At 58.0% G+C, this 24,642-nt stretch overlaps 1 protein-coding gene across 4 annotated transcripts; it reads right to left on the reverse strand.

Moving 5' to 3' along the window:
• Positions 1-271: 271 nt before the first annotated feature.
• Positions 272-24,422, reverse strand: PWP2 (PWP2 small subunit processome component). Of its 4 annotated transcripts, XR_005201855.1 has the most exons (22): positions 24,294-24,422; positions 22,657-22,769; positions 18,897-18,991; positions 18,472-18,571; positions 17,987-18,130; positions 17,408-17,543; positions 16,890-17,116; positions 15,082-15,225; positions 14,675-14,745; positions 14,049-14,185; positions 13,590-13,738; positions 13,307-13,454; positions 12,980-13,130; positions 11,600-11,780; positions 9,304-9,451; positions 7,969-8,077; positions 7,118-7,183; positions 6,042-6,260; positions 5,798-5,948; positions 5,253-5,327; positions 1,892-2,338; positions 272-511 (listed from the first exon to the last, which is right to left on the reverse strand). XR_005201855.1 is itself a non-coding variant. In XM_017538646.1 (21 exons), the coding sequence occupies exons 1-21, from the start codon at positions 24,309-24,311 to the stop codon at positions 2,161-2,163; spliced, it is 2,760 nt and encodes a 919-aa protein (XP_017394135.1). In that variant the 5' UTR covers positions 24,312-24,422; the 3' UTR covers positions 1,746-2,160. The 4 variants fall into 4 exon arrangements, 3 of the variants coding, with proteins under 3 accessions (XP_017394135.1, XP_017394138.1, XP_017394137.1); XM_017538646.1 differs by lacking the exon at positions 272-511 and having other exon boundaries at positions 1,746-2,338; XM_017538649.1 differs by lacking the exon at positions 272-511 and having other exon boundaries at positions 1,746-2,764.
• Between the last annotated feature and the right edge of the window lie 220 nt (positions 24,423-24,642).

Below are 24,642 nucleotides of genomic sequence, written 5' to 3' on the forward strand. Positions count from 1 at the left end.
ATGTTGTACCCTGGAAACCGCAGCTCCACACAAGGGCTTGATCCGGGTTAGCCTGGCGCGACCCTGGCTCACCACAACCTCCCGAGTAGCTGGGATTACAGGCATGCGCCACCACGCCCGGCTAATGTTGTCTTCTTAGTAGAGGCGGGGTTTCTTCATGTTGGTCAGGCTGGTCTCGAACCCCCAATCTCAGGTGATCCGCCCACCTATGCCTCTCAAAGTGCTGGGATTACAGGCGTGAGCCACTGCGCCCCGCCATTGTTTGGGTTTGTTTTTGACATTCACAGCATGGATGGTCAACGTGAAGATCCCAGCTGTTCAGGTCCTAGCTGGAATTCTTCCGTTAAAAAAATCTATTTGTTATGCATGGGTTTTTGAAATAATGTGGTCATTGCTAGAAGATGTGCACAGGGACACGCTGGACACTGCAGTCAGAGCTGATGACCCAGCCCATGGCTGTCACTGTCCCCACTGACGCGTGGTCCATCCCTAGGACTTTTACTGTCAGTCCCTGTGGGATAGAGTGGGGAACTAGAATAACAGACAAGGGACACTACCAGTTAATCAACCAAAGATGAGCTTGGCACATTTGACCATCCTCGCTCCTGCTCCTCCGTGCCTGCCCTTCAGGCTTTCGGCTCCTGGGGAGCGGCCAGCTAGGGAGCATCAGCTGGTGGGAGCGATGGGGTCGTGGGATAGTGCGAAAAACACCAAGCACCACTTAGAAAGGAAATGCTGAATTCAGACTCCCATTCGGTCGGTGTGGGGACCAGGACCCTGTCTCTACCTCCCACCACATGCTCAGGAGCTGCGCCTGGCATGGAGCTCCCAGATCCCACTGCAGTCACAGCTCCAGTGGTCCAGGGGCAACTACTCAGGTGTCCACTGCCATGCACATGTGACACAGAAAAGGGTGAGGCGAGGCGGGGGAACGCTGCAAATCCTGTTTCATAGAAGAGGATGGGGAAATCCTGTTTTGGGCAGACAATAGCTGAGGATTCTTTCTCCAGTCTAGGTCACACAGAGACGTGCAGCCACAGAACACTCGGTGATGCCAGGGCCTGAGCTCTTCCTTTCAACAAAGGCTTTGGTCTGCAGGCCTTCAATCACAGCACAGGGCCACAGCGCGCCACCTGTCACATTCATCACCACTCTCTAGTCCACGTGGCCTCACACCACCCAGGGAGACCACCAGGCAGGTATCAGCTCCATTTCCCAGGTACCACCCAAGGTCTCGTGGGCACACACCGCTGGTGAGGGACAGGCTGGGCCTGGCAGACAGCACTGGCAGTCGGTGAAGCACCCACCACACTGGGTCAGCCTCGGGTCCTGACCCTGGAGGCTGCTGTTTCTAAGCTGTGGAGACCAGGATGCAGACCAAAGCCACTCTCATGACGACCATTCCCAAAGGCACCGCAGAGGGTAGGAGCTGTCCCCTCCTCCATGTGGCCAATGCAGAGCTGGTGCAGGTCTGAGTGAGCTCACCAAGATAGGCCAATCCCAGTCCCAGGCTCCAAAGCGTCCCCAAGAAGTCGGGGAGAGGCTCTGTGCCTGTGACCCCTGGGATATGCACAGGTCACGGTGCAGGGCCCTCACCAGATGGCGGGTCCTCACCAGATGACGGGGCCCTCACCAGATGACGGGGCCCTCACCAGATGGCAGGGCCACCCTGCTCTGCTGGCATGTTTTCCAGCACAGATGCCCCAGTGTGCAGACAGGTCCTGAGCCCCAACAAAACACCGGGATTCAACATAAGCCTTTTTAATTTGAAGTGTAGACTTAATCTTCACATGTTAGAAAACCCCATCTTTTTTATCTCTAAGTCCTTTATCAAACCTTTATATTAGAGATATAAATAAGTCTCATACAAAGTTCACGTGAAGCTATTGACCTTTCTGAGAGGCATTTTCAGAATTCCTCACTGTTCACACAACCCCGCTCCTGGTGCCGGTGCCAGTGCATGCCGGCCCCTAGTATGGCCCGTCAGCTCGCTGTCCTGATGAGCTTCATGTTTCCGTTGCAGAAAAGCAAGTCCCTATCACCAGTGACAGTATTTCAGCTGCTCTCTGGACCCCTCCTCTTTGCTGGCCCAGGTGGCATGATGGTCCCATGTCCCTGGCAGGTCTTAGCCAGCACAATCTGTGCTGCAGCTGGCCGGCTCTAGGCCAGCAACTCTTCTTCCGAGTCTCTGCCTGCTCCTCTGAGCAGATGCAGGCTGTCCTCTTCAGATGCTTCTGCCTCCTCCTCCTCACTTCCCAGTGGCTCCAGGGGGCGTTTTGTGCCACGCTGCTGGGAAACTGCTAGTGCGTACTGCATGTTATAGCGGTTCCAGCCACAGCTGTCAATCACACATAGGGAAGGGTCAGTGCCGGCAACGACCGGGCCTCGGTCTGTCCTGAACCCAACCCCTTCTCTGCGACTCCTGAGAAAAGCGGCGGGGGCTGGACATGCTGGTCCCTCCCCAGCAGCTATTTGTTTCCCCTTTTCCCTGCCCCAGCAATCTGGTTCTGCCCCTTCCGGCCCGGGGCAGCAAGGACCTTCAAGGACCCAACTGGAACATCCCATCCCTTCTGGCCCTTCCACTGGGCCCAGTCTACATGGCTTCACCAGCAAGTTCCACCAAACACTTAGGAGGAGACCGCTCTTGCAGAGCAATGCGGTGTTTTGGAACGGGAGGGGAGGAAGGCACTCTGAATCAGTGAATTTCCTGAGTTAACGAAATAAAGCAGAAAAGTGATGCCATCACTTTACATAGCAATGTGCCCTGTAAAGGAAAACTGAAAGGTAAGTGGACGAGAAAGGAAGGAAAGCACCGCCCGCCGCATCTCAGGTCATGTGCGGGACTCCCCACAGCCAGTGGCGGCCCTAGAGATGGGCAGTGAACGCCTAGACAGGAAGTCCAAGGAACAACGCGCTTAAACAACTCTGCAAACCTCCCAGAAGAGGGAACAGATCTAAAGGAGCTTGGCCAGGGGAGGTGGCTCACGCCTGTCATCCCAGCACTTGGAGAGGCGGAGGCGGGCAGATCACTCAGGAGTTCAAGACCAGCCTGACCAACATGGTGAAACCCCATTTCTGCTAAAAATACAAAAATTATCTGGGGGTGGTGGTGCGTGTCTGTAATCATAGCTACTTGGGAGGTTGAGGCAGGAGAATCACTTGAACCTGGGAGGCAGAGGTTGCAGTGAGCCAAGAAAGCACCACTGCACTCCAGCCTGGGCAACAGAGCAAGACTCTGCCAAAAAAATAAAAGATAAAATAATGAATTTAAAAATAAATAAATAAAGGAGCCAGACAGCCCTCCTCCTCTACAGAGCTCTGTGCAAAGCCCAGGACACCTCAGCTGAGGGAACGTCTGACACTCAAGTCCCGGATCGGGGCACACCCCGGCTTTCTGCAGGGGAGCCGGAACACGATGGGAGGAAAGCCTCCACCTACACTCTGGGACTCAGTCCAAAGACTGAGAGACACTTCAAAGGACTGGCGGGAGAACCACATGAACCCGCAAAGCCCAAACTCAGGCCTCAGCCCCTGAACTCTGGACAGAGCAACTCGCACACAGGGCAGAGAACAGGCCTTTCAGAAACGCAGCCGGGAAACCTGGTAACATGGGCAACAGAGGGAGACATCCCTCACATGGCTACTCTGAGGCCTGCCCAGTCCAGGCTCTGCTGGACCTTCAGGGAGGGAGATTTGCTAGGGCCAGGGACAAAAAGGGCACAAACCACAAAGAAACGACAGAAGCGGCAGGCGCCCCTGCAGAGCAAGGACTTCGGAGGCTGGGCCCTGTCCTAGGCCCTCAGATAAATCCTCTCAGCAGCAGCACCCTTCCCCAGGGGAGCCATGGCTCAGGGCAGCCACACCTCCGGGACTCCAGGCCACCCAGCCCCACAGTCCTGAGACCACGCCCACTGCCCGTGCGGGTGACCTGCAAATCCAGGAAAGGCTGCTGGTTCTATGAATGTGGCAATCCCTGCAAGAGCCGGGAGGATTCCGGCCGCACCCCGGGCGCACCACCTGCAGCCTGCCTGCCTGCCACAGTGCTCACTGCTTTCCACTCAGCGCCAGGCCATCTCCCACGATGGCCAACCCCGGGGTGACCCAGCAGGTGCCGTTCACCTGCCCCGAGAAGCGAGCACCTCCCGCATGGGCTTCTTTGCTCCTCAAATCAGATGACACTAGGTGTAGGGAGAAGACCCTGTAAGTGCTGAGGCAGGAGCCAGAAGGCTCAGCCTATTCCATACAAATAATGAGACGAAGGTGGCCACAAACATAACTGTAGTCGTTATTAGTTATTCTTAGTTATTCATAGGTGATCCTAATTCTTTTACTAATGCCTCTCAGGTCAGAAGTGTGAACCCGGGGCGACACTGTGAAAGGAACAACCGTAAGGCAAGATGCTCTAAGCCCTCTGTCATGCCTGCGTAAGGGCTGCTGGAGAGCACCGCAGCTGGGCAGCAGCGCCAGTGCTGGGAAAGCGCCCACTGTTTAGCCAGCTAGGGAAAGAGACATCCAAAATAACTGAGATGTCTCCTTCCTCTGAGGAGTTAGGAGAAAACTCCACTCCTCCGAGCTCTTGCGGTTAAAGGCCTGGCGCTAGCAGAGACACCCACAGACATCCGGGGCTTAACTGTCTCTCTGTGATGCTGTGCTTCAGTGGTCACGTTCTATGTCCACTCTCATGTTCCGCTTCTGCACCTGGTTTCTTTTTTCTTAAAAGGGATAATCAGTAAAAGTAATGTAAATCTTAATGTCTTTGTTCTTTCTTGACAAGTATGGAAAAAGTGCTGATGCATCATGCTTCTTACCTCATCTCGGCTACTAGAAAGCCTTGGGCCCCCACCTGTATGGCACATGATGTACTTGACCCTATCACCGACCATCAAGGCTAATAGCAGCTACCATTTAGGTCACAAAAGCACTAATACACACTTTACCTGCCCTGCCCCCAGCTTTGCACCATGCCCTACCTACCCTGCCCCCAGCTTTGTACTCTATAAACGTCAGAGCGTCCAGGTACTCGGGCCACTGCTGGATTCCACGCTTTGGTTGGCAATGGACCCCGGGCCCAAACTCTTTTCTCTGTCTCTGTGTCTGTGTGTTTTACTTCTATAGTTTCTCGTCTCCACACCAGTAGAGAGGGGCTCATAGGACCCTGCAGGGCTGGACCCTACAACCAGGAGCGCTCCCAGTGAGAGCCAGCAGGCGACTGTGCGGTCCTGCCCACCCGCCAGGCCGACACCCACACGTACAGTTTCGACAGGTCGTCCAGGTGCCGCTGGATGCTCTTCTGGAGGAACTGAATCACAGGCAGCAGGGTCCCGGCTCTGAAAAGGAGACTCCCTGAGTGTGGGGTGTCGCCCGTGTCACAGTGGGCTCCCCGCATGCTGACTCCCCGAGTGCGGGGCTCAGCCCGTGTCACGGTGGGCTCCCCGCATGCTGACTCCCCGAGTGTGGGGCTCAGCCCGTGTCATGGTGGGCTCCCCGCATGCTGACTCCCCGAGTGTGGGGCTCAGCCCGTGTCATGGTGGGCTCCCCGCATGCTGACTCCCTGAGTGTGGGGCTCAGCCCGTATCATGGTGGGCTCCCCGCATGCTGACTCCCTGAGTGCGGGGTGTCGCCTGGGTCATGGTGGGCTCCCCGCATGCTGACTCCCTGAGTGTGGGGCTCAGCCCGTGTCACGGTGGGCTCTCTGCATGCTACATTTGCATGTAAAGGTTCCCGTTCCCTTTTATCCAGCAAGACAAGCTGGTCAGGTGACCCAGGCACAGATGAATAGTGGGTGAGACGCTCCTACCTGGACTTCAGCTTCTGTCCATGCAACATGAGCAGTTTCTGAGTCCAGAGAAGGTAGAATTCCACGTGGCGAGACACTTCAAAGGAGGAAGCTAAGAACTCAAGCACTTTCTCCACATACAATTCAGGAAGGGAGGAGCTGACCACTTCAACTGCACAAAGGAAGAAACCAGGCTTATTCTGCAAACGCCTCAAACCAGGAGAAAAGAGGATGCCCCGGCGCCCACCACGCGAAGCCGACTCACTCTCGTCCCTGGGCACCGCCTCCAGGGCCTCCTGCATCAGCTTGCTCTCGTTGAGCCGGAGGGCCATGAGGATGGCCCGGGTGAAGTCCTGCCGGCGCAGCGCCTCGCGCACCTGCCTGGGGGTGACGCTGGTGTCCAGCTCGAATGGGTCAAAGAGCACGCGCGTGTCCAGGGAGTAGATGAGGAGCCCCTCCGTGGTGGTGGCCGCCCAGCAGCGCCCTGGGAAACGGAGCAGCGCTTTCCTAAAAACTTAAGTTCATTCCTCCCAACTGTTTTCCTTTTTTAAGAAACAGTATCAAATACATTCCCGTGGAACAAAGTACAAAAGTCAAGAGGAACCATCTGCCTTTAGCGCCCACCCCTCAACGCCCCTGGGAAGGAATCAACTGGAGCATCCTGGAAGGTGTCCCAGGGATTTCCCGCACACACAAGCGCATATGGACATGCGTGCATTCTCCTCTCCCAAGTCTTCTGCCAGGCTCGTGTCTTCAGCTCCACAGGCCCTGCGGTCTCTGCCGCACCTGCTCGGTGCTGCCACGGCGTACTAGAGGCAGCCAGGTTTGGCTCTTGGGCGCCAGGGCACAGACCCCTGGCTCCCATGGGCCTCTCTGCTCTTGACTCTGACACTCATGTCTTTCTGGAGCATGCTCCCCGATAACCCTGCTCCCAGCTCCTGTGTGGGGACTGTGTGCACCGCCAGAGAAGTTTATTTATTTAAAAATAAATAAACTTTTATTTTTAAAAGTTTGCGAGAAGATGGGGACAGTGCAGAGGAGACGGGCTCTCCATGACAGCAGGGCCGCCCCAGCCGGGCGGCGTGTGCATGGCACTCGAGGAGCTGCTAGAGCAAGGGCATGCCAGGCCCGCCACGCTTCAAAGCTCAGTGCATCTAAGGTTGGCACCATCGTGACCACCCATCCTCAGGGACAACAGCCATCTTGTAGCACCACCATGTTCTTACCCAGGGGCAGAGGGCACAGCCTGAAGCCTACAGGCAGCTCCATGGTGGCTGGCCTCACCCTGGCACAGATGCCCCAGTGCCCACCGGGACCAGCAGCCCATGGCCCAGTGCTCACCAGTGGGAGAGAAGCGAACTGAGGTCACCCTGATCTCGGGTTTGAAGTGCCGAGAACTCATGTCACCTGGAGAAAAAGAACCAGTAGTGGTTACTGGGCAGCACATCCAGGCTGCCCTCCCCACAACGCATGCCATCCTGCAGTCTTCTGGCTGCCCGGGGGTGCCATGGGGGCCAATCAGGAGCAGCAACCTCTGCTCACTAGGCCCTGCACAAGGCAGAAGCACAAGTGGCCCTTCTGTTGCTGCAGCTGCAGCAGGCAGGCCTGTGCTGGGGCCGTGGAGGCCGTGCTGGGGGAGGTGCCAAGCAGATGGCCCAGCCCCTGGCGCAGATACCCCCGGAAAAGCCAGCCTGGCCAGCAGACTGCATAGCCAACCCCAAAAAGGGCCTTGGCCCAGCCCAGCGGTGGGTCTGCTGCGCTTACCACGGCACCCTGGGCCTGTACGCAGAGGCGCTCAGGGTTTTTGGCTGCCAAGTGTCCCGTCAGGGTGGTCTACCCAGACGGCCCCAGGACTTCTAGAGCGCTGGGCTCTCTGTGCGGTGCACATGGCCTCACGCGGGACACTCCACGTGCCGTGCAGCGGACGGGACACCCAGTCCCAAGAGCAAATGGACAGGTCCCGCCAGTGCAGGAAGCCGTGTACAGCAACTCATGGGCAGCTCCTCCTGCCACGGGGGCTGATGGCACCGGCACCAACCCACTGGGACTTCGACACCCCCAATGTCCAGCAAACGTCACCACAAAGTGACTGTTACTTCTCACACACAGAAGCCCTAACAAGGGGCGCGAGCACACCGCAGTCACTCAGGAAGGGTGAGTGGTGGGCAGATGTGGGAGGAACCTCTGCTCACCTTTCTTGACGCCTGGCAGTGGTATCGCCACTCCATCCTCCTGCCCAGCGTCTTGATCAATTAGTGCCAGGTTGCCAAACTCTGTCATTTTTCTTCGGTTCAAAAATTCCTAGAACAGTGAAAGCAGTGGCTACCTTGCTTCTGACAGCCCCACGGCCTGGCCCTCTCCCGCTCTTGCTGTTTGACCCCAACACCAGACCAGCCTCAGCCCTGTCTAGAACCCGGACAGGGACAGAGCCCTGCAAAGCTGGCTGCAGAAGAGGGTGGACGGAGGCTGAGTGGGGCAGGGGTGGAGGCTGCAGAGGGGTGGACGGAGGCTGAGTGGGGCAGGGGTGGAGGCTGCAGAGGGGGTGGACGAAGGTCTGCATGCTGGCATTGCTGCCACCACCACAAGGGCTGGGACTCACAGGGAGAATGGCCATCTGCTCCCTCAGGAAAATGGCAAGGACACTTTCCCCCAGAAACACCGAGGGGGCGGTGGGCTGCTGCCCCTATAGGGCATAGGCAGGTGAACCCAGCAGCCACGCCCCTGCTTAGAGGCTTCCAGGACTCACTCACCCTCATCCCGAGGTCTTGCAGGAGCCAGTGTGTGAGTGGGACCTGAGGCGAGGGCTGTGCTGAGGGGGGAGGGCAGGTACCAGCGAGGACAGTGAGGGCAGGGCCCTCCACCAGGGACCCTGGGCAGGAAGCCCTCAGGCAGGCCTCCTGATTCACGCCTTCCGTGTCTCCCAAGTCAGCGTGTCGGATGCCCACCCTGCGGCCCCAGCCTCCTAGCAGCCTGCTCCGGCAGGGTCATCCACACTGGGGTTGGGAACTGGCTGCACAGCGGGAGGTGAGCGGTGGGGGTGACTGGCCAAGCTTCCGCTGTACTTACAGCCGCTTCCCACTGCTCACGTCACCACGTGAGCTCCACCTTCTGACAGAGCAGCAGCGGCACTAGATTCTCACAGGAGCACAAACCCTACTGTGAACCACGCATGCGAGGGCCTGGGGGGCGCCCTCCCTCTGAGAATCTAAGGCCAGTGACGTTGATCTGAGGTAAAACTGCTTCACCCCAAAACCAACCCCCCAGCCCTGTCTGTGGAAAAACTGCCTTCCATGAAACTGGCGCGAGGTGCCAAAAAGGCTAGAGGCCCTGTCTCCACACACGGCTGGGGGAGGCGCCCGGCTCCACGCTGGGCTCTGCCAGGGCAGGTGAGGGCCGCGCACTTAGACACAGGACAGGTACCACGACTATGCCCAGGGCCCCGTGGAGACAGGAGTGCCCAATGCAGGAGCCCGACACACTCAACTGGACGGGAGGCCACACCCGCTGGCCCTGCCCGGCAGGCTCACCTCCATGGCGTCCAGGGACAGGTTACAAGAGATCTCGAACCTCTTCATGAGAATCTGCTCGCGGACGTGGTAGATGCACACAAACTTGGACATGCCTCCCGCCAGGATGCTCTGGCCGTCTGCGGAGTAGCACAGGGTGCTGAAGGCTCTGGGTGGAGAGGAGATGTGGACTTAGGGCGGCCGCCGCGGAAGCCTTGGCATGCGGCTCCTGAAAGCTAACTACGGGCCGGCATGGTGGCTCCCATCTGTTATCTCAGCACTTCGGGAGGCTGAGGTGCGGGGACTGCTGGAGGCCAGGAGTTCAAGACCAGCTTGGGCAATATAACAAGAACCTGTTTCTACAAAAAATTAAAAAAATGAGCTGGGTGTGGTGGCACGCACCTGTAGTCCCAGCTACTCAGGAGGCTGATGTGGGAGGATCACCTGAGCCCAGGAGTTGGGACGCTCCTGTAGCCTGGGTGACAAAGCAAGACCGTGTCTCAAAAATAAAAAAATAAAAACTAACCTTAGGAAATAGAGAAAGCCCTACACCAACCCTCTAGGAAGCAAACACTACCCGCAGCAACTTCCGCCACGGCTCACTGCCTCAACTTATATGAGACTTAAAACCCACCATGTCCAATGGCGCTGTCACCTGGTTCCACGCTAAGCCAGCACCATCCTTAGATGCTCTGGCTTCCGGAGAGGCAATGTCTTTTTCACAAAAGGACCAAATGGTGAAAAAAATGGCATTCTCTGCTGATGTCAGCACAAAACTGCGGCCAGTCGGCCTCCACCCTCAGCAGCCGCCTCTCGGTCACGGCTGCTCAGTCCTGCAGAAGCCAGAAACCAGCCCTCACCACCCCACTCAACAGATGACTCGGGTGGGCAAGGTCCCTCAACTATGACAGCAGAGAACATGGAACAACAGAAAACATGAGCCAACTGGACGTCATCAGAACTAAGAGTTCTGCACGCCAAGAGCACCACTAGAGCGGTGGAAAGACAGTTCACAATGCAGAACAAGTATCTGCACATCAGATGTCACCGAAACCCCTAAAATCAACAAACAGAAAACCGAACAACCCAATTACAAAATGGCAAGAGACCTGAACAGACATTTCTCCAAAGACGACTTACAAACATCCAAGCAGCAGATGAAAAATGCTCAGTGTCGTTACGGAAACCACCATGAGAACTACAAGATACGAACTCACATCCACCAGAATAGCTCCAATTAAAACAAAGACAAAGCAAAGAGTGCTGGCGAGGAGATGGAGAAGCCGGAAGCCAACTGCATTCCTCATGGGAATGGCAACTGTGCAGCTCCTTCAAGCTGGAACAGAACCACCAGGACCCGGCAGTTACACACCCAGGGTGAACCCACGAGGACAGCACAAAGGTGTCCACACCACTTCCTTCTGAAGGAAGACCCTCTACTCAACAGGCTCCTGAGCTCCTGGGACCAATCAGGTCCAGGCCACAAGGCCACACCCACCCGGGCACACCCCACAGATGCTTCCCCTGCTCCTAGGCCTGACCGCCACCCAGGCGTCCCTCATGGCCCAGCCAGGATCCCACACAGGCTATCTGGTCAGCGCCATGCTGGCCCCCGACTGTTGAGACAAGGGGACACTGTCTTCACCATCCACATGGCACTCTCTAGCCAGGTGAGGTGACTGGGGACCTGCGTTTTTACACGTAGGAGGGTGCCAGGGCTGTTTTCTGGTGTTTCTCCTTGAGACGGTCTTGCTCTAGCACCCCGGCTGCAGTGCCATGCAACAATGCCATCCTCACTACAGCCTTGCCCTCCTGAGTTCAAGCAGTCCTCCTGCCTAGCCCAGGCGAGCCAGGCCCGCAGGCATGCACCACAGCTGGCTCAATTTTGTCTTTTTTTTTGTAGAGATGGGGTTTCGCCAGCTAGCGCAGGCTGGTCTCCAACTCCTGGGCTCACACAGCCTACCTGCCTCAGCCTCCCCAAGTGCCAGGTCTCCAGTGTGAACTCGGGCACCAGTGCTTTCCCCTCTGCACCCCAGGACGATGTCATAGCTCAGGATCAAGGTTTGGAAGTGGATGCAGGCTCTCAGCTGAACAAGTTTAGGTGCAGCAAATGCAGGCGACCTCCTGTGCTGGGGGCTGTGCGAGCCCAGGAGTTAAGGAGGACATGGTCTCTCCCAGGGGGCTCAGGACCCCCTGCCTCCACCCACAGGGACTCGGTGGTCTCAGGAAAGGACAAGGCCACAGATGGAGAAGCTGCAGGAGCCTGGCTGGCCACTGGCTGCGGTGTGGAATCAGGAGGCCCGGCGCCAACACTCACTTCCCCTTGGCTGAGTGCTTGGCTGTAATCTTGTCCAGCTCCTTCCTGCCCGTCTTCAGGTCGTGCCTGCCCTCGATGGAGCCCCTCTGCACTGCGTTCTCGGGGTCCCAGAAGGTGATCTGTGAGTTCAGCGTGGCCACAGCCAGCTCCGCACCATCGGGGCGAAAAGTCACAGCCAAGGCTGAACAGAAGAGATGAAGAGTAAGGCCCAGTGAAGACCCAGTCTCCCATGGGCGGCCCACCCACCGCCCTGGCAGGCGCGACCTGGCTGAAGACCCAGTCTCCCACGGGCGGCCCACCCACCGCCCTGGCTGGAGACCAGGCGCGTCCTGGCACCCCCAAGAGACCAGCGCCTGTTGGGTCTGGTACACAAGAATCTCCTCCCAGGAGAAGCTCCAACCCAGGTGGCTGAGGGAACAATTCAGCACCAGTGAAAAGCACCAGGCAGTCCAGCTGGGGCTGCAGGACCCACGAAGGCCCGATGAACGGGGCACCCTGGAAGGTGAGGCTGATAGGTGAGTGATGGCCAAGGCTACTGAGGGTGGCTGGACACATGAGAACACAGAGCCTCTGCAAAGAAGCCACATGTGACAGGAAAAGACTGGCCAGCGCCAGGCGGGAGTGCGTGAGGCAGCGGGAAGCAGGGAGAACCAGCCTCCTGGGGTGGCAGATTCTGCCCACGCCGGAACATGGACGGGCTGGGTCTTTGTGAGCCACGTGGTCTTTTAATGCCGCCACTGTGGTGTGACAGCCGCAGCCCATGTGAACACAGGAGGTCATGGCTGTCTCCAGTACAGCCTGGTCAGAAAGGCAGGCAGCAGCCTGAGACCACGGTCTAGAGATCCCCCACGGCCCCTCATCCTTCTCCTGGTCTACAGATCCCTGGGCTGGCCTCATCCAGCTTCTGAGCCCCCCACGGCCCCTCATCCTTCTCCTGGTCTACAGATCCCGGGTGACCACATCCAGCATCTGGGCCCACCATGGCCCCCTCATCCTTCTCCCAGTGACACAACTCTGGCAGAGCTCCGGTTACACACTGGAGGACAATATTTAAACTCAAAGCAACTCAGAAAATTAGGAAGCAGCTGCGGCAGCAGCCCTCTGCCATCGGGAAACTGTTCTCTCCTGCCTGGCGCACTCGCCAATGGAGCGCGGACCCCACTAGGACTCATGGAAGCCACGCTGGCCCGGCCCACCTATCTGCTGTCTCCTAGGTATTGCCAAACTCCAGGCCTGCCACACTAGCAGGTCTGGGTTAAGAGCGACCCACCCTTTCCACCAGAAGGTTTGCACCAAACCCACAACTAGGAACAGGGTGGTGGGTGTGACAGCGGCTGCTGGTCCTCAGGCCGCCGCTCCAGCCCACTGCCTCGTGCTCACCGTCAGAGGTCAGGGCCAGTGTCTCCTTGGTCCTCCAGCTGTCAAACATGTCCCACAGCCGCACCGTCTTGTCCCAGGAGGCACTGGCCAGGATGGACTTCAGTGGGTTAAAACACAGACCACTGATGGGCCCCTCGTGTCCGGACAAAACCTACCACGGAACAAGGGGGCATGAAGAGTGGAGGTGAGGGCCACGGCGGCTCTCTGGGCAGGGCTGGGCCAGAGGCATGGGCCCTGGGAGTGTAACCTCAGCTCCCTGCATTCCTCTCCCAGGAGACAGGAAGGCCCTGTTCCCTGGGCCGCAGCCCAGCCCCTCGGGCCACTTACATCAAGGAGCCTGCCTGTCTGCATGGACCACACAAAGATCTCAAACGAGTCTTGCGCCCCCGCGGAGACGATCTCCCCACTCGCATCCACCGCCACACAGGAGAACTGGGTAGGGCGTGGGGAGGTGAAGGTGCGGAAGTTTCGGTACCTGCAGAGAAAAGCCAAGGTCAGCATCACACGCCAGTGTCCCTGCACCTTAGCAGGTACGCTGTAGCCTCTCCCTCCACCTTCACCTCTGCGCTGGGGGAGCCTGTCCCGAGCCAACCCTGAGCAGGGACCTCACCTGTGAAGGTCAAAGGCTCGCACGGTCCCGTCCATGGATGAGGTCACCACGACATAGCCGGTGGCAGTAAAGGTCACACCAGTCACCCCGCTGGAGTGCTCCGTGAAAGTGACGAAGCAGAAGCCACTGAGGGTGTTCCACACTTTGACCTGCGGCAGGATGGGAGGGGCAAGGCAGACCCCAAGCCTGTGTGCCACGGCTTCGGCGGAGATCCCTGTTCCCGTACCGCCCCAGCTAAGATGCTTGCCCCTGTACCCGCCCGTCCCTCAGACCCCCGCCTGTGACTGATACGCCATCCCTGAGACCCCTACACGTGATGTTGCATCCCGAGAGCCTCGCCCCTGTGCCCACAGCTGCCTCCAGTACAGCCTCACTAGAAAGGCAGGCAGGAGTCTGAGGCCACAGTCTACAGATCCCGGGGCCAGCACAGAGGCCAACAGGACTGGGACAGGAGCCTACCTTGCCGTCATCCCCGCCGGTCACGATGTACTGTCCGTCAGGCGAGTAGGCCAGGGCCACCATGCTGTTGAAGTGGCCCTGCTGCTTGAGCACGTAGGACTCGCTCTGCCACTCCCACACCAGCAGCTGGCCCAGACCTGTGCACATGGGGGAGCTGCTGTACCAGCCCAGGCCCACCTTCCCACGCCCCACAGGCCCACGAAAGCTGCCAGGAACGGGGCGAAACGCACAGACCCCCAAGCACAGGCCAGGACCACTGCCCAATGCCGCAGTTCCCCCAGCCAGTGATGGACCCCGCCTATGTGACCCTGTGGACGCTCATCACAACTGAGATGGGGCTGTGACCCTCCCACCCCTGAGCAAGGGGGCTTAAGACAGACGGATGTCTGAGGAGGGCCAGGGCAGGGAGGGCACACCTGGCCAGCAGCCGGAGAAGAGAGCACCCCTGAAAAGCAGCTGGAGGGGAGGCACCCCCGAAAGGCGGCTGGAGGAGGGGAGGGCACCCCCTGACAATGGGCTGAAGGAGGGGAGGCACCCCCAGTGGGTGGCTGTCGAGCAGGCCTGTAGCCGGGCAACAGCAGTCCCTGACAGGGAGTCCATCTCTACCATCCGGGCCAGGGACAAACCTGAACAGCCAAAGGCGATCCAGTCCCCAGAGCTGTTGATGGCCACTGAGGCGATGCTTTGATCTGAGATGCTGCAGAGAATGGGCCTGTGAGCGGGAGGCCGGCCTGCCCTGGCTGCGGCCCCAGTGTGTGCTCAGTGTGGCCCCGACACCCCACTCCCTTCACCAGACTCCCAATTCACTTCAGTTCAAGCATCAGAAGGCCTCACGCCTGTCGTCCCACCACATCAGGAGGCAGAGACAGGACTGCCTGAAGCCAGGAGTTCAAGACCAGCCTGGGAACCACAGCAAGACCCCATCTCTACAAAATTCTAAAAGCTGGCCAGGTGTCATGCTGCACACCTGTAATCCCAGCTACTCAGGAGGCTGAAGTGGAAGGATCACACCCCACTGCGAGCAAACGTCTACCTCAGCGAGTGGATGAGGTTGAATTCCGGCAGCTCATGAAGATGGAAGATTCCAGAAGCAAAGCCAGTGACCAAGAGATGAGACTTCTTGTGAAATGCAGCAGCTGTTAGATTGTTAAAATCTCCTTCTTTATTGAAGAAATACCTGAATCGGCAAGGGAGGAGAGCTGTGAGGAGGGACACAGAGACAGGCTGCCATCCCGCCTCGCTCAGGGCTCCAGCACAGGTCACAACGCCAGGCCAGAGGTGCCAGACCTGCCCTCTCCCTCTTATCCCAGGCCCTGAAGCTGCCCTCCTCCATCCTGAGCTCGGGACCCAAGTGAACCTCACACGAGGTCTCCACTGCCACCAGGTGGCCCCACAGCACGGCCGCCGGGCACCCCTGGTCCCACCACCTCCTGCTGCTTCCTTCTCTAAGGAACCCTCAGTCCCCATCAACAGACGAAGGTGACCTGCCAGCTCCCTGAGTCACAGTGCAGCACAGCCCTCATCCTTCCCTCCTCTTTCTGGCCCCCATCCCTCCTGAACAAGCGGGCAGGACCGCTGGCTATCAGGGCAGGAGGCCCTCCCTTCACACCCTTAACAGCCATGGTCCCGCCCAGCACGCACAGTCTTCCTGGAGCCGCCTGGAACCTGCTTTCCCATCGTCCCTTCCTCCTCTTCTAGTCGCCGCTCAAGTCCTGACTCCAGCACAACAGCAAGTCCCCACGGGCACTGACCCACTGGGTCCGTTCTGCCCCCACCCCGGCTCTGCTGCTCTTGGCAGAGCACCCTCCTTGCACCGGAGCCCAGCCGGCCCCTCACTCCTCACACCCAGACTCTTGTGACCACCGCTCCCACCCACCCACCCACCAGACCCCAACACACTCCAAACGCAACCCGCTCCGGCCACCGGCTCCCTCCACAGGCAGGGCCTCACGTGGGCCCCTCCCCTGCCCAGGGCCCCCAACTGCCGCCCACTTCTGCACGCGGCCACCCCATCACCGCACCTCTCCCCAGAGGAGAGGAGGCCTCGCTAGGGCGGGCGGTATGTCTCAGCGCCCAGTTCAGAGCCCTGCACAGCAGGTACCAAGTCACTGCAGCATGGAGGGGTCCAGGCTGGGACACCCAGCTGACAGAGACACCATGGCTGTGGGAAACTGCCTCCATGTGATCCTGACCGGCCTCCCCATAGCCCAGACTTGGCGCAGCATCTCTGCCAGGGCTCCAGGCCAGCAAAGGCCGTCCCACAGGGCCAGGCTCAGTCTTGTCTCGTCAGGAGGACTGAGTTCAAACGCGGGGCTGCACCACCCAGCTCAGCGCCCGAAAAAGCACCAAGAACTACCCACCGGCGGCCCCCAGAGCAGGACTTAGGCCACCCGCTGCGCCCACTCGCACACCAGCGTCTCCCTCCAGCCTTGCCAAATTCCTCCTTCTCAGTCTCCCCACACGAGGCCGAGGGACTATCCCCCACACCAAACTCCACAGAAGCTGGCAGGGCCACAGAGACCCCAATCCCCTCAGGGCCCAAGGTGCTGCCGTCCCATCACACAGTGCCCTCACACCTCCCTGCCCCCCATGCATCCCCGCCCACCGCTCTCCATCTAGCCCTGGGCACACAGGCAGCTCAGACAGCTGAGGCAGGGACCCTGTTTAGGGGCAGAGTCAACACCCAAGCACTCAAGGGTACTCAAACCGGGGCCCCCAGATGCCGACCTGCTCTCTGTACCTCTTGCTCCCCGGCCGGGGACCCCACACCCAGGTTTCTCTGAGCACAAGAGATGCCCACAGGAGTGCCCCCAGCACCCCACCTCGCCCTCGGAGACCTACTTGGCCAGCCGTGAGTACTTCACTTTTCCTGTCTTTTCCTCTTCAGCCGGAGCGGCTTTTCCCCGGATGGTGGTTTCTCTGTCCCCGTCCTGGTCCTCCTCCTCCCCCTCCTCCTCCTGCTGCAGCAGGTCTGCCTTCCAGCCCGCAGGCGGCTTCAATCGCAGGCCCTCAGGGAGCGTGTCGCACTGCCACACGCACAGCACTCCGTCCTGGCTGAGTGAGTACAGCTACGAGGGAAAGCGCAGGGTCACCCCGGCCCCAGCCATGCCGGCCTACCTGCAACAACCTGGCACCTCCCTCCAGCTCAGATCCAGAGACCAGCACTACCGAAGGCCCCTCTGAACTCTGAGAACAATTCTCAATGGGCCGCAACAGCTGCTGTTGGTCCCCAGATGCCCCCGGGCCACATGGGAACAGCCAGGAGGAAGCGCAGGAAGAGGCTACCTGCAGCCTGGGGCCTCCCTGAATGAGCCGCTTTTGGCCACCTTCAGGCTAGGGAACTTAGCACAGGGACGTACGTCCAGGCTGCTGGATTCAAAGAAGCAGGCCACGATGGCATCCTTATGCCCCCCCAGTGCGTAGTAGATGAGGTTGTCCCAGCGCTCCGCTCCGAACACCCAGGTGGACATGTCTTTGCTCCCCACCACAAAGCACCTGGAAAAGAGGGAGATGGCACCTCCTCAGGGCTGGGCAGGACAAGGCAGCCAGGTGCACTCTCCAGAGAGCCACATGGAGACCGCCACGGCCCCACGTGGTCTCAGAGTGAGCTGAGAAGCCTCCAGGCACGGTGGGGGGTGCCCTGACACAGGCCCCGCCTGCCTGTCTTCCTCACGCCTCCCAGACACCGCCGCAGCGTACTGTTTCCAGGACAAACAGGTGAAAGGCCAGCGGAGGCTCAGGGGCAGGACGCCCGGCCACAGCACGTGTTTCAGGGCCACGAAGACCTAACCACAGCCACCCAGCTAGTCCCGATGGTATGCGTGGTGCCCAGCCCCAAAGAAGGCCAAGGCACCACTGCAGAAGGAAGCTGCCCGAGGGAGGGACCCATCCCCGGTGCCACTCTCAGGCCCTGCTCCCTGCTCCCTCTGAGGCCGCACCTGGAGTCATCCGTCCAGTCGATGCAGGTGGTCTCATCATAAGGCCCAAAACAGGTTTTGTCCAGAACGAAGGCATTGAACTCCCGCTTCTTCCCGGGGGCATGATACATCTGGGCAATGTTGCCCTTTGTGACAACAAACTTCCTGCGGAAGGAATGTGGACACGGCTGATCCTCACGACTAGCGGCCCCAAGGCCATGGTGGAGTCTCAGTCTGCACCCACCTGGGCCTTCCGGAGTCCCGCCTCCTGCAGGATGGAGGCCAAGAAACACAGGAATCGGAAGTCAGGGAAGAAAGAGATCCAGAGGGAGGGCAGCTGGGCCCCGCCAAGCCTTCTGCTCCAGAAAAGGGGGGCACTGATGCCAGAGATTGGGCCATGTGCCCAACGTGACAATCCGGGGACCCAGGGAAAAAAGCTGGGCAGTGGGCCTTGCCATTGGCACTCGTGGCAGATCCCCTCCCACCCCACCAGCTGCCCCCCTTACCTGCCATCGGGGGAGAAGGACACGCTGTGCACAGATCCCTTGAAGTGGAAGTGGTGCAGCACAGACCTGCAGACCAGGCTGACCAGCAGTGCATTGCCCCCTGCAGGAGGCCAGACATGAGACCGTGCAGCTGCCCTGGCGCCACCCCAGATGGACAGCACAGAAAAACGCAGGAAGGCCTTTCTCGCGTCCACTGTGAGGCGTCACCTAAGAGTGCCTGAGCCATAAGGCCCTGTCCTGCCACAGGTGATGACACAGACACATCCTGCGGCAGGGACACAGCCTCACCCATGACACCCGCACCCCCAATCCCCACTAAGGCCCCGACCTGGAAGTAACTGGGGGGTGGATCATCTCGGCCCCACACAGCCCTGAGTCCCTCCTCACTGGTCCCCTCTGTCCTTGCCCACACCAAGGACCAGTACCTTCATCCACGATGATAGCAAGGCGCCCATCCGGGGACAGCCCCACGCATTTGACGTTGTACCGAGTGGCCAGGGGCAGTGTGTCAGATTTGTTGCTGATGAAGATAAAAATCACAGTGTGCAGCTGGTCCTCAAGCCACATGAGAGAGACAGGCCAGGCCTAGCCCAGAAGCAGTGGCCCACCCTCCCCACACAGCGCCTCCAATCTCACCGGACCCCCTTGCGCCAGAGTCCACCTGTGGACACCCTCACTCCCGAGAAAGAAATGACGTTGTCCCTGGAGGGACTTTGGTGAAACGCATTAAAAGTCTTAAAAATGGGCTTTGAAAACATCAATTCTACTTCCAGGATGGTAGGATGAGAGGAATCCACCTCAGAATACCAGATGCACGCTCAACATCCAACAGAGACTAATCACCACGACAGTGCGCCCACGTAACACTGTTGTTAGGAAAATGGTCAACAGGCAGGTCCAGGAGTCCCTCGGAGATGCTACAGATAGCGCGAGACTGCAGTGGACTGAGGCACTCACGTTCTGGCTTCCCTGTGCATAGCTGAGTCATGTTTACGCCATATTTTAAACAGCATGGTGTAGTCTATTAGTGTGCCCTGCGGTCCGTTCGTGCGTGCTGAGCTCTGTTCGTGTGTGCTGCGGTCTATTAGTGTGCGCTCCACTCTGCTCGTGTGCATTGTATTCTATTAGTCTGCACTAACATTCGGTCTAAAGCAACAATGTGCATCCCTTAATTTAAAAACGCTTTACTGCGAAAAACTGCTAATGCTCATCTAAGCCTTCAGTGGCTCTTCCTTTCTGCTGGTAGATGGCCTGCCTCGATGTGAATGGCTGTTGACCAGTCATAGCAGTGGCTACTGAAAATGCGGTGGCTGTTGCAAATTCCTAACACAAGACAGCAATGAAGCCTGGCGTATCGATGGACTCTTACTTTCACAAGATGCCTCTGTGGCATGTGATGCTGTTTGATAGCATTTTACCCAAAACAGACCTTCTTTCAAACTTGGAGTCAATACTCACAAATGCTCCCAGCGCTTTATTGACTAAGTTGATGTCATATTCTAAATCCTTTGTTGTTGTCTCAGTGGTCTTCACAGCATCCTCAGGAGTACATTCCATCTTAAGAAACCATTTGCTTTGCTCACCTGTAAGAAGCAGCTCCTCATCCACTCAAGACTGGTCATGACATTGCAGCAATTCAGTCCCATCTTCAGGCTCTGCTCCCATTTCTAATCCTCTTGCTATTTTACCACGTCTGCAGTAACTTCTTCCACCAAAGTCTCAAACCCCTCAAAGTCATCCACAAAGCTTGGACTCAACTTCTTTCCAATTCCTGTTAATGTCGACACTTTGACCTTCTTGAACAAATCACGAAATGGCATCTAGAATGGTGACTCCTTTCCAGAAGGCTTTTTACTGGCTTTTCCCAGATCCATTACAGGAATCACTACCTGTGGCAGCTAGAGCCTTACAAAATATATTTCTTAAATGAGTCGACTTGAAAGTTAAAATTACTCCTGCAGGCTGAAGAAGAGATGTGGCATTAGCAAGTATGAAGATGCATCTCCACCAGAGCTCACGGGTGACCAGGTGCATGTCCATCAGCAGGAATATTTTGAAAGGAATGTTTTTTTCTAAGCAGTGGGTTCAAGAATGGGCTGGAAATACTCCGTAAACCATGCTCTAAACAGATGCTGTCATCCAGGCTTTGCTGTTCCACTTTCAGAGCACAGGCAGAGGAGCTGGAGCATAGTTCTGAAGGGCACTGGGATTTCAGCACAATGAATGAGCACTAGCTTCCAGTTAATGTCCCCAGCTGCATCAGCCCCTCATAAGAGAGTCGGCCTGTTGCCTGAAGCCAGGCACTGACTTCTCTCTAGCTCTGTGAGCCCTAGATGGCATCTTTTTCTTTTTTTTAAACTTTATGTATTTTTAGACAGAGTCTTGCTCTGTTGCCCAGGCTGGAGTGCAGTGGCAAGATCTCAGCTCACTGCAACCTCTGCTTCCCGGGTTCTGGCAGTTCTCCCACCTCAGCCTCCTGAATAGCTGGGATTACAGGAATGTGCTACCACACCTGGCTAATTTCTGTACCTTTGGTAAAGACAAGGTTTTGCCAGATTGGCCAGGCTGGTTTCAAGCTCCTGGCCTCAACTAATCTGCCTACCTCAGCTTCCCAAAGTGCTGGGATTTCACACATGAGCCACTGCACCTTGCCATCTTTTTCCAATAGAAGGCTGTTTGTCTCCATTGAAATTTTGTTGTTTAGGTAGTCAGCTTCATCAACGGTCTCAGCTAGATCTTCTGGAAACCCGCTGCAGCTTCTCCATCAGCACCTGCTGCTTCTCCTTGCACTTTCAGGTTGTGGAGATGGCTTCTTTCCTTCAGCTTCACGAGGCAACCTCTGCCAGCTTCCAACTTTCCTCCTGCAGCTTCCTCACCTCTCTCAGCCCTCACAGAACTGAGGAGCGTAGCGCCTAGCTGTGCGTTAGGCTCTGACCTGCTTAGGGGAGCGTTGTGGCTGGTTTGATCTTCTATCCAGATCACTTGAACTTTTATCCATAGTTGCAATAAGGCTGTTTTGCTTTCTTGTAATTAGTGTGTTCACTGGAGTAGCACCTTTAATTTCCTTTAAAAGCTGCTCTGCATTCACAACTTGCCTGTGTGGTGGCGGAGACCTGGCTTTCAGCCGATTTCAGCTTTTGATACACCTTCCTCACTAAGCTTAATCACTTCTAGCTCTGATTTCAAATGAGAGTGCTGACCCTTCCTTTCACCTGGACATATAGTGGCCACTGTAGGGTATTAACTGGCCTCACTTCAATGTTGTTTCTCTCAGGGGACAGGGAGACCCAAGTTGAAGGACGACTGGCTGGTGGGGCAGTCACATCACACACAGTGCCTCTCCATTAAGCTTGCCGTGTCACATGGGTACAGATCATGGCACCCCAGAACAATTACAATAGTAACAGCAAAGACGATCACAGAGCACCCTCACAGGTATAAGAAACTTTGAAATATTGCAAAGATCACTAAAATGTGACACAGAGACATGAAATGAGCCCCGCTGCTGGGAAACAGCACCAGCCGACTTGCCCATGCAGGGTTTCCACAAACGTTTGCTTCGTAGCACAGCAGCTGCACAGAGCCGTGAGGAAAGTGCAACAGCACGCAGGGAGAAACGGCTAAGCCCCAGCGACCAAAGCTCATCTCCGGCTGCAGAGCCGTGAGGCAAAGTGTAACAGCATGCAGGGAGAAACGGCTAAGCCCCAGCGACCAAAGCTCATCTCCGGCTGCAAAGCTGGAAGCTTTGGGCCTGCCTGTCTGACGGGCGAGGCCCAGTGGCAGCAGGGCTACCGAGCGGGGGTCCAACGTGCCTTCAACTCCCCCAGCAGCCCTGGCCTCTTGGCCCTTAGGGGCCTTCCCTGATGGGGACAGGGCTAATCCCGAGCTACACCTTTCCCCCACCCCAGCCTCCACAGGGCAAAGGCAGGTCCTTTCCCAGGTAACACAGCCAGTGACACAAGGCTTTACAGGCCTAGCCGAGGCACTAGAACTGGGTCTTGGCTGCGAATTTCCACAAGTGATCTGCTGACCCTAAGAGGTCCTGTAGCCCTGTCCCGGGCTGCCTTAATTAGCAGGTGTACCATTAAAGGAAGCCACAGAAGACACTGTCAGCTTTCATATGCTACATAAAAAACCGTGATAATATTACCACTATTATTAAAACCACTTTCATCACATACTTACTTTTTAAGGTCAAATATAGTGACTCTATTGCCCACGGGACTGATAACTGAATTTCCATCGCAGGTAAAATTTAGGTTCCCACGCCGGTAAACCGTACCCAGCAAATTTGAAAACTAAAAAGAAAATAAAGTTGTTTTAACACCAAGAAAACAGTCTCGACTCCCAGAAAAACTCTAAGTGAGGCATCTGGGCAGAGAGAGGCACAGGGAACCCCACTTCGGGGGCCATTCACATTTCCTAGGTGAAAGAGTAAGAAGTGAGGTGAGCCTGATTCTCAGGAGACCAGAGAAGCTGGGGTGGGGGCAAGCTGCCACAGAGATGGGTAAGATGCCCCTGTGAGCCCTGAGGAAGCCCCCCAAGACAAGAGGCGCTTGCTAGGTGAAGAGGGGCACGGAGCCCACGTTTCACCGAGAGAAAAGCTGCACTCATGGAACAGCACCCCAAAGGTGCCTAGAGCTCAGGGCATCATCCAGAAGCACTGCAAGCTGGCACCCTCCTTTCATCTTTACTAATTCTCAAGCACAAGCGTTCCTGAGGCTGCCGTGCGCGCAGACACACACACCTTTAGCTCTATCCTTAGCAGGAGGCGGATGAGAAGTGTGGGAGGAAGGGCTACTTTGGGGGGGCGGTCACCTGAGCTGGAACCTCAATGAGAAGACACCAGCCAGGCCCCGAAGCTGTTGGTGGGCAGCACCCTGAGGACCTCAGGGAGGAGCTTGGTCAGCAGAAGGACTTTAAGCGGCCAGGCAAGCTCCAAGGCACATTTTTTGCCACCCCGCAACAAGAACACGGAGTGGATGAAGTCCTGGCCCGTGAGGACGTGGATATGGTTTCTGGTTTGGTGCTGGGCACACAGCGGTGCCTCCACCAGCACAGGGGGCAGAGCAGCAGCACTCGGAGGGGGGGCCAGCACCATGCTCAGTTTCCGACAGGACAAGTGTATTCACGGTGCGTCCAAGAGGAGGCAGCTTGCGCAACCCTGGAGGCCCCACAGTCAGGGCCACTGCGGGAAGCACGGGCCCCCCATACCCAGCCAGCTGCAGCAAAGGCTGCAGAGACCCCCGGGCCGGCTCCGCGGCTCCCTCTGCCTCACCTGCCTCCTGCACTTCACATCTGGGACAAGTCCCCCCACCCCTGGCTCTCAGAAGTGCCGGCCTCCGCCTCAGGAATTCCCCCCGCCTCGGGAAACCGAGCTCACACCTGGGTTCCCTGCCCCTCCGCCCACCTGGACGCTCCCTCGTTAGGGAGCGGACCCGAGCCCCGGGTCCCCCCTCCTCTCACCCCTCCTGCCCGCGCCCACTCCCGGTCCCACCGCCTCATCCCTCCCGAGGGTGCTGTGCCCTCCCTGACAGCGCCGACTCCAGACTTTGGGCTGGGCCATACTCATGTTAAAAATCCGCCCGCGACCCCGGCAAGTGTCCCTGTTCCCTCCGAGGAGCCGTCGGCGCCTGCGTCCCAGCTCTCCCAGGAGCCCCGCCATAGCCCTGCGTCCCCAGGGCCTTGGGCGCGCAGCCTGCCGGCGAACCCCACGAGGCCAGGCGCCGCGAAAGACGACCCCGCGCTCCCAGCGCCCGCTCAGGCACCGTCCGCCGGAAGAGCCGCGCCGATTCCACAGCCCGCCCGCCGCCCGCGCTCACCCGATAAGCGAACTTCATCCTGGCCGCCTCACGAGTGCAGTCGCTCCAGCCCGCGTCGGCCGGCACAAGCACTTCCGGGTCCGCGCGGCACCGCCCACAGCGCGCACTTCCGGGGCGGGGCCCGCCCCACCGCCCGCCGCGCCCCCGAGGCCGGAGGAGCAGCCTCGCCCTCGCCCCGCCCCCGAGGCGGAGTTTGCGCGCCTGCGGCCCGCTCCTCCCGGGCGGAGTCTTCTCCGGGTACACGTCCGGAGCCACCCGGCAGGGTGCCCCCAACTATCGCGCGCTCCCGCGCAGAGCACTCTCCGAGCCGAGGGCAAGCTTGGCACACCCAGGAAAGCAGCGTTCACAG

The sequence above is a fragment of the Cebus imitator genome, unplaced genomic scaffold, assembly GCF_001604975.1.
Source record: "Cebus imitator isolate Cc_AM_T3 unplaced genomic scaffold, Cebus_imitator-1.0 Scaffold112, whole genome shotgun sequence".
NCBI lineage: Eukaryota > Metazoa > Chordata > Mammalia > Primates > Cebidae > Cebus > Cebus imitator.

What these genes read in the sequence shown, in the direction of transcription:
- PWP2 (XM_017538646.1), bottom strand. An exon ending in TTGAATCCAGCAGCCTGGAC is followed by an intron (nt 17,117 to 17,407) that starts GTACGTCCCTGT and finishes TTTCCCTCGTAG; the next exon opens with CTGTACTCACTCAGCCAGGA. An exon ending in ACTGCCAGGCGTCAAGAAAG is followed by an intron (nt 7,184 to 7,968) that starts GTGAGCAGAGGT and finishes CTTTTTCTCCAG; the next exon opens with GTGACATGAGTTCTCGGCAC.